Genomic DNA, 9,333 nt, shown 5'->3' on the forward strand with positions numbered 1-9,333 from the left:
ATGTGTGAATTGCCTTTTGAAATAGTAGTAGTTTGATGTTAAGTTGTGTCATGTTGAACAGGTGATTTTTGTTAAATGAACAAATGATCTTAGTTTTATGTGTATTGTATCCAAGCAATTGAAAAAAGTGTTAGAGTTTTGAAAAATGTGCATTTTGATCATTGGTTGTGAGTTTTGTGTCTAGAGTTTTGAAAAATGACGTCAAGGTTCTGAAATTAGTGCCAAAGTGATTGTAAAAAACTGTAATTCAGGATGAGAGGTCAGGTAACATGAATGGTGGACTGACAATGTTTTGTTGTTGTTGTATAAAGCCCATTTTATTGTTAATAACTCACCTGTGATGTTCTCTATGGTGAGACTTGTTCAAATCAAATCAAATCAAATCAAATTTTATTGGCCACATGCGCCGAATACAACAGGTGCAGACATTACAGTGAAATGCTTACTTACAGCCCTTAACCAACAGTGCATTTATTTTTAACAAAAAAGTAAAAAGAAAACAACAACAAAAAAAGTGTTGAGAAAAAAAGAGCAGAAGTAAAATAAAGTGACAGTAGGGAGGCTATATATACAGGGGGGTACCGGTGCAGAGTCAATGTGCGGGGGCACCGGCTAGTTGAGGTAGTTGAAGTAATATGTACATGTGGGTAGAGTTAAAGTGACTATACATAAATAATTAACAGAGTAGCAGCAGCGTAAAAGGATGGGGTGGGGAGGCAGTGCAAATAGTCCGGGTAGCCATGTTACTAATGGTTAATAACTCACCTATGATGTTCTCTATGGTGAGACCTGTTACTAATGGTTAATAACTCACCTATGATGTGCTCTATGGTGAGACCTGTTACTAATGGTTAATAACTCACCTATGATGTTCTCTATGGTGAGACCTGTTACTAATGGTTAATAACTCACCTATGATGTGTTCTCCATGGTGAGACTTGTTCACTTCATTCCTCTCCTTGGTCTCCAAGGTGAACTCGTGATTTTTGGCGGGGTAGAGCACCTGTACCTCGTCCTGCTGCTGCTGCCGAGCCTGACGCACCTTGTCCATGATGATCTCCAGGAGGTTGTGTCCGTCCGTGCCCGCCCCTGTGCTCGCCCCCAGGCTCACGTCCACGGAGCTCTGTTTGTAGAAGCCAGCGGTCAGCAGTAGGACCAGCAGCGCCAGCAGGACGGGGACACGCAGCGTGCTCATCGCTCCTACCCCCGGGAGCACGCTTTCCCCTCGCAGAGTCACCTCGCACGACCCTGAAAACACACAGACTGTCAGTAGGGAATCTTCAAACTGCCATTATTGGCACAATTCAACATTCAGCATACAGACAAGCCATGTACGACAGTTGACTTTAGATACCTTTAGAGACAGTCACCCCCAAGTCATAAGAAATCAGACGATCCACTGTCTCCTCCTGCTCACAAAAACAACACTTCCTTTCCTCTCATGGATCATGGTGTGAATCAGAATTTATAAGTTACATTCTGAATCAATCGGTTTATATCATGAATTTATAAGTCCAAAAGTGGATGTAGCAACTAAGGAATCCAGCTTTAAAACAAGATGTATCCCCCAACCCTAACAGCAGTGATGGAGGAGACTGCAGTCGTCAACCCTGTCTACCCAGTCAAGCCTCATCTCTCTCCAGTAGCCCCTGGAAAGAGTCCCTCTAGAGCCCACTGTAACAGCTGGGAAGACATGAGACAGGACCATTCTGCTATAACACCCGCTGACATCCACCCAACCTCACTCAAATCACCAGGTTTTGTGAATCCTGCCATCACAATCCATTGTAGAGAGAGAGAGAGAGAGAGAGAGAGAGAGAGAGAGAGAGAGAGAGAGAGAGAGAGAGAGAGAGAGAGAGAGAGAGAGAGAGAGAGAGAGAGAGAGAGAGACCTGGGCCCTGACAGTAAATCTCAGTAAGACACAAAAAATGGTGTTCCAAAAAAGGTCCAGTTGCCAGGACAACAAATACAAATTCCATCTAGACACTGTTGCCCTAGAGCAAACAAAAAACTATACATATCTCGGGCTAAACATCAGGGCCACAGGTAACTTCCACGAAGCTGTGAACGATCTGAGAGACAAGGCAAGAAGGGCCTTCTATGCCATCAAAAGGAACATCAAATTCGACATACCAATTAGGATCTGGCTAAAAATACTTGAATCAGTTATAGAACCCATTGCCCTTTATGGTTGTGAGGTCTGGGGTCCGCTCACCAACCAAGAATTCACAAAATGGGACAAACACCAAATTGAGACTCTGCATGCAGAATTCTGCAAAAATATCAGTGTACAACGAAAAACAACAAATAATGCATGCAGAGCAGAATTAGGCCAATGCCCGCTAATGATCAAAATCCAGAAAAGAGCCGTTAAATTCTATAACCACTTAAAAGGAAGTGATTCCCAAACCTTCCATAACAAAGCCATCACCTACAGAGAGATTAACTTGGAGAAGAGTCCCCTAAGCAAGTCATCGATGTAGACCACCACACCGCGACCAAGCATGTCCCGAAACACCTTGTTCACAAAGGGACTGGAAGACGGATGGAGCATTCATCAAACCGTAGGGCATCACCAGGTATTCATAATGCCCCGTGGTTGTGCTGAATGCTGTCTTCCACTAATCCCCCTCCCGACCACGCACCAGGATGTACGCACTTCTGAGATCTAGCTTAGTGAAGAAGCGCGCCCCATGCATTGACTCAATCGATGAAGGAATGAGGGGGAGAGGATAACTAAATCTAATTGTCTCCTTGTTCAGTGATCGATAATCAATGCACGGGCGCAGATCACCGTCTTTCTTCTTCACAAAGAAGAAACTCGAGGAGGCCGGTGAAGTGGAGGGACGTATATACCCCTGGCCCAGGGACTCGGTGATGTATGTTTCCATAGCCTCCGTTTCAGCCTGCGACAGGGGGTACACATGACTCCTGGGAGGAACAGCGTCTACCCGAAGGTTTATTGCGCAATCCCCTGCCCGATGAGGTGGTAATTTAGCCAAATCAAGGTATTCGGGGGGAATGCGCACGGTGGAGGTACCGTCTGGACTTTCCACCGTGGTTGCACAACGGAAACACCTAGACACCTACCCTGACACTCTCGCGACCACCCCGTGAGAGCCCTCTGCGGCCATGAGAAGGTAGGGTTGTGGAGTGCTAGCCAAGGGATACCTGATACCACAGTGAAAGCAGGAGACTCAATAATTGAAAAAATAACCTGCTCACAATGTGTCTCCTGGGTGATCATGGTGACTGGTATAGTGACGTCCATAACAAACCCGGACCCTAATGGTCGACTATCAAGTGCTCTGATGGGGAGTGGAATGGATAGGGGAACCAATGAAATGCCTTGACGGCGTGCGAATGCCCTGTCCATAAAGTTCCCATCTGCGCCTGAATCGACTAGCGCCTTACACTGGGGAACTACCATGTGATCGGGAAAGTGGATAGGTAGGGTACAGTGCGCAGAAGAGGGCTCTGAACAAGTGTGGGTGTTCAATACCTGGGGTGATGCGAGAGTGCCCTGCCTGCCGCCTCCAGGCCCAAAAGAACGTTGACTATGACGTGTGGTGTACTGTCCCTTCGTGCCACTAGAGTGGCACTGTCGCTGTCTTCCCCCGCTCTCTCGGACGGCGGCTCCACCCAGCTTCATCAGTTCGGGATCCAAGTCGTCTGGGGTGGAAACGGGTAGACCCCTACCAGGACGTCCTCTGGCTACCAGCAGGTTGTCCAAACGAATGGCCATGTCCACCAGTCTCGTGAAGGACAACATGGTGTCCCGGCAGGCTAGCGCCCGTTGGACGTCCTCCCGCAGATGACACCAAAAATGGTCGATCAGGGCCCACTCGTTCCACCCGGACCCCGCTGCCAGAGTCCGAAACTCCAACACGAAGTCCTGCGCGGTCCTCGTCCCCTGCCTCAGGTGGACCAGCTGCTCGCCCGCCTCTCGACCATCGGGCAGGTGATCGAAGACCGCCCGGAAGAGGCAAGCGAACTCCCTGTAGTCCTCCAACGCGGCTCCTCCTTCGTTCCACACCGCGTTGGCCTACTCCAGGGCTTTCCCACAGAGGCAGGAAACAAGGATGGACACCTTCTCCCGCTCCGATGGCGCCGGCCCTGATGCTGGAGAAGTAGAGCTCTAGTTGGAGGAGGAATCCTTGGCAGAGCATCGCCGTCCCATTGACCACCCGTGGTCGGGATATCTGGATCCCTCCGGGTGCTGGGGTGTAGGTGGCTGGATCCGGTTAAACAGCTGGTCCCGACAGATCGGGTCCTGTCCTCTCCAGGCATTGGACGACCTGAAGAACCCGATCCATCGCTTCCCCCAAGCTGGCCAGCATCGTGGAATGCTCCTGGACTCGTGCCACGACTCCAGGCATGCGCTCTTCTCCCACTGACTCCATAGCGGGTGGGTGATTATGTGATGAGTGTGATGGAAGGAGTCAGGCGCAGGAGGGTAATCACCGAATACAGAGTTTATTCCTTTGTTACACAAAATACGCTGGAATAGTGACAAACGAAACAGGCACAGGGGAAACGATCTACCCTGGCAATACACTGTAACAGTATCTCCATAGAATACATAGGCACAGGGGGAATATCTACCCTGGCAACAAAATGGTACGAGTAGCTCCACCGAGCTACACTATTCTCACTTTCAAACAATCACCCACAAGGACAAGGGGGCAGAGGGAACACTTATACACGGACTAATGAGGGGATTAGAACCAGGTGTGTGTGATTGACAAGACAAGACAAATGTGATGATGATAATTGGGGCAGCAGTGGTTAGTAAGCCGGTGACGACGAACGCCGAAACCTGCCCGAACAAGGAGGGGAGGCAGCCTCTGCGGAAGTCGTGATAGGAAGTTAAAGCTTGGTCGCAAGTGGGTCATCCAAATGGACAATGACCCCAAGCACACTTCCAAAGTTGTGGCAAAATGGCTTAAGGACAACAAAGTCAAGGTATTGGAGTGGCCATCACAAAGCCCTGACCTCAATCCTATAGAAAATGTGTGGGCAGAACTGAAAAAGCATGTGGAAGCAAGGAGGCCTACAAACCTGACTCAGTTAAACCAGCTCTGTCAGGAGGAATGGGCCACAATTCACCCAACTTATTGTGGGAAGCTTGTGGAAGGCTACCCGAAATGTTTGACCCAAGTTAAACAATTTAAAGGCAACGCTACCAAATACTAATTGAGTGTATGTAAACTTCTGACCCACTCGGAATGTGATGAAAGAAATAAAAGCTTAAATAAATCATTCTCTCTACTATTATTCTGACATTTCACATTCTTAAAATAAAGTGGTGATCCTAACTGACCTAAGACAGGGAATTTTTAATAGGATTAAATGTCAAATGTCATTGATTGTGAAAAGCTGAGTTTAAATGTATTTGGCTAAGGTGTATGTAAACTTCCGACTTCAACTGTATTTCCCTCAGATTACACAGATCCACAAAGAATTTGAAAACAAACCCAATTTTGATCAACTCCCTCATCTACTGGGTGAAAAACCACAGTGTGCCATCACAGCAGCAAGATTTGTGACCTGTTGCCACAAGAAAAGGGCATTGTAAATACAACCCATATTTATGATGATTTATTTTCCATTTTGTACTTTCACTATTTTCACATTGTTACAACACTGTATATATACATAATATGACATTTTAAATGTCTTTATTATTTTGGAACTTCTGAATGTAATGTTTACTGCTAATATTTATTGTTTTTTTCACTTTTGTTTACTATCTACTTCACTTGCTTTGGCAATGTTAACATACATTTCCCATGCCAATAAAGCCCTTAAATTGAATTGAATTGAGAGAGAGAGAGAGAGAGAGAGAGAGAGAGAGAGAGAGAGAGAGAGAGAGAGAGAGAGAGAGAGAGAGAGAGAGAGAGAGAGAGAGAGAGAGAGAGAGAGAGAGAGAGAGAGAGAGAGAGAGAGAGAGAGAGAGAGAGAGAGAGAGAGAGAGAGAGAGATGTGAGGGCTTCTCCCCGGCAGTTGTCCCAGTGATCAAATTCCACGGGTCCTATAACCTACCAGACCCTCCTAATGTCCTATAACCTCACCAACCCTCCTGATGAACTATAACCTACCAGACCCTCCTGATTACCTATAAACTAACAGACCCTCCTGATGAACTATAACCTACCAGACCCTCCTGATTACCTATAAACTAACAGACCCTCCTGATGTCCTATAACCTCACCAACCCTCCTGATGAACTATAACCTACCAGACCCTCCTGATGAACTATAACCTACCAGACCCTCCTAATGTCCTATAACCTACCAGACCCTCCTGATTACCTATAAACTAACAGACCCTCCTGATGTCCTATAACCTCACCAAGCCTCCTGATGACCTATAACCTACCAGACCCTCCTGATGAACTATAACCTACCAGACCCTCCTGATTACCTATAAACTAACAGACCCTCCTGATGAACTATAACCTACCAGACCCTCCTGATGACCTATAACCTAACCGACCCTCCTGATGACCTATAACCTAACCGACCCTCCTGATGTCTTATAACCTAACCGACCTTCCTGATGTCATATAACCTAACCGACCACCCTGATGACCAGACCTGATTGATCCTGTAACAACCTGGTAGATATATAATTCCTTAACACCCTCCCTCTCTCTCTCCATCCCTCCCTCCCTCCCTCCCTCTCCCTCGTGTGTAGTGTGTGTGTGTGTGTGTGTGTGTGTGTGTGTGTGTGTGTGTGTGTGTGTGTGTGTGTGTGTGTGTGTGTGTGTGTGTGTGTGTGTGTGTGTGTGTGTGTGTTTGTGTTTGTGTGTCCGTTTCAGTTGGTCATTAAATCATCATATGATGACATTAATCATGTCATCATAACGAAGACTCTCTTAAACACAGCCACATACTACAAGCACTTTGAGCTATGCTCATTATGCTTATTCATGGGAGGTGTTAATAAGACACACACACACACACATTCAGAAGGCATTCAGTCTGTAATGTCTGTAGCTGTCTCCTCTATATGTGTCATGCCACCACTTTGCCTGCATGGCAACTTACAAACACAGACAGGAGTGAGCTGCCATAAAGCAGGATGTAGTTCCCTGCCTGAAGTACCTGACCAGAGGTCTCTCTCTCTCTCTCACACACACACACAGAGAGAGAGAGCGAAAGAGAGAGAGAGAGAGAGAGAGAGAGAGAGAGAGAGAGAGAGAGAGAGAGAGAGAGAGAGAGAGAGAGAGACAGAGAGAGAGAGAGAGACAGAGAGAGAGAGAGACAGAGAGAGAGAGAGAGAGAGACAGAGAGAGAGAGAGAGAGAGAGAGAGAGAGAGAGAGAGGAGAGAGAGAGAGAGAGAGAGAGAGAGAGAGAGAGAGAGAGAGAGAGAGAGAGAGAGAGAGAGAGAGAGAGAGAGAGAGAGAGAGAGAGAGAGAGAGAGAGAGAGAGAGAGAGAGAGAGAGAGAAAGTCTATATTCTATTATAACCTAATGTTCCTCTGTCTGATCCTGTCTGATCCGCGGTTCTAACCCAGACTACTGCTGTGACCCATGAGGAGCTGCCAACATTTGGCCACTTGGGTAATGCTGCTGCGTAAAAGGACAGCCTCGTTTGAGACCAAATTACTTTGACTTTCACTTATGTCATTACAATGAACAACAGTTAAATCTCAGACAGACTGGACTGGAAGAGGACCGTTAATATAATAGGTTACCTGAATTGTGTTGTTGACTCGCGGGTTCCAGGTGAACAGAAGCCGACCTGCTGCTGCGTGTTCCAGGATTAAACACCTTTTAATCGCTTCAGCCACACACACACACACACACACACACTACAATACACACTCCAACTAGACACACTGACACACTCCAATACACACAACACAGCTTGTTGTCCTCGCCGTGCTTCGTCTGTCCCTCTCCAAATAGGTATCCCCCAGCTCGAGTGCTCCGCACAACTTTCCCCTGACAGGAGTGCGCCGTGCGTCCTCTTTCCACAAGTGTAGTAGTTCCCAGCACGGTGCGCTGTCTTATATCTGGTGCTCCTCTGCTGAAGGTGCCGACAGAGCGGCCGTGGTAGAGTAGGTAGATAGATTAATGACTGATACAACTTTATTAACAACTCTCTAGACCTCATCTCATGCTGGTGAAGAAGTCTGTTGGCCCGTCTGTGGTGAGCTCCTCCGCTGCTGCTCGCGCTGTCATTCTGGCTTGTGCTGTGCCGCGCGCACTGTGGTGTGTGTGTTTGTGTGTGTCGAGGTCCATGGAGTATTTATCTATTATCCCGGGTTGTCTTTGATCAGAACAGCGTTCAGAGCGCGAGCAGAACCGAACAGAGACGTCATATTTACACCGGATCAGCAAGGAGCCCTGGCCCCGGTCGCCCCGGTCACTCAGTTCTCTCGGTTTGGGAAACGTTTATGCTCCTCTCTCTTCTCTTTTCCTCATCTTGGTCGACAGTGCGGGAGAATGATAAGTTAGTACCCTAATATAGTAGGGGGAAAACGTTCTCCCGTCCTTCAACGGTGTCCCCGCGTGGGACAGGAGCAGCGCGAGGGTTAACAGATTGTATAAATCCTGCTCCCGCGAGGTTCCTCCCCGATCGATTTCCGTTTCACTCACATCTTGTCCGCCAGAGGACAGGAAATCACAGACATTAATTTGATTTCCCGGAGCAGGGTGTTTTATGTAGTTCTGAACACACACACACACAAGCTCTCTCACAGAAACGTTCACACACAACTGTGCGCTCTGCTCAGACCGGACCGTGGAGCACGGGCATGTAGACCTCTCCTCGAACTCTCCGCCCAATAATGCGTTCGTTTATTTAATCTGAACACCACTCCATTATAGAGCAATAAACCTTATCTCTCCTATCTTCCTCTTTTCCGCCTGAGTCGGGGGGTTGTGTGTGCGTGCGTGCGTGCGTGTGGTTTTGGGGTAGGCTATTATTTGCCTTGGGGCGGCTAATGTTTAATCGGGATTATGCCTCGCTCGCGCTGAAACTATTATTAAACTTGTGCTGATTAATCAGGAAGATCACGAGGGACAGACAACAGCTCACCTTGATCTCAGCTCAACTATGGGCTCAACACTGCCACTAAGCAAAATAGTCTACACTCACTCATATTATAGGCCGAACTGGTAGATATATCATTCCTTAACACCCCCCTCATGAGAACTAGGCTATAGCTTCTTTATTTTTTTTGCCTACTGTAAGAGAACAGATCGCGGAGGTTTCTTACTTTTTTTGTTGAATATTCCTTGAGCTCTATTTAGCACCTGCTCAGAACCTCTGAATGTAGCCTGCCTTATCTGGCCCACCCCTGAGTGGACTTGTGTCTGG

General features: G+C 47.4%; 1 protein-coding gene across 1 annotated transcript in view; it reads right to left on the reverse strand.

Moving 5' to 3' along the window:
• Positions 1 to 8,872, reverse strand: part of LOC121544256 (ALK and LTK ligand 2-like) — a 22,533-nt gene extending 13,661 nt beyond the window's left edge. The window contains exons 1-2 of the mRNA XM_041854170.2: positions 7,703 to 8,872; positions 913 to 1,248 (exon numbers count right to left, since the gene is read on the reverse strand). Coding sequence (XP_041710104.1) covers positions 913 to 1,195 — 283 coding nt within the window. The 5' untranslated portion in view covers positions 1,196 to 1,248; positions 7,703 to 8,872. The remainder of the gene's footprint in view (positions 1 to 912; positions 1,249 to 7,702) is intronic.
• Between the last annotated feature and the right edge of the window lie 461 nt (positions 8,873 to 9,333).

This window comes from Coregonus clupeaformis, unplaced genomic scaffold (genome assembly GCF_020615455.1).
Source record: "Coregonus clupeaformis isolate EN_2021a unplaced genomic scaffold, ASM2061545v1 scaf0032, whole genome shotgun sequence".
NCBI classification, from domain to species: Eukaryota; Metazoa; Chordata; class Actinopteri; order Salmoniformes; family Salmonidae; genus Coregonus; species Coregonus clupeaformis.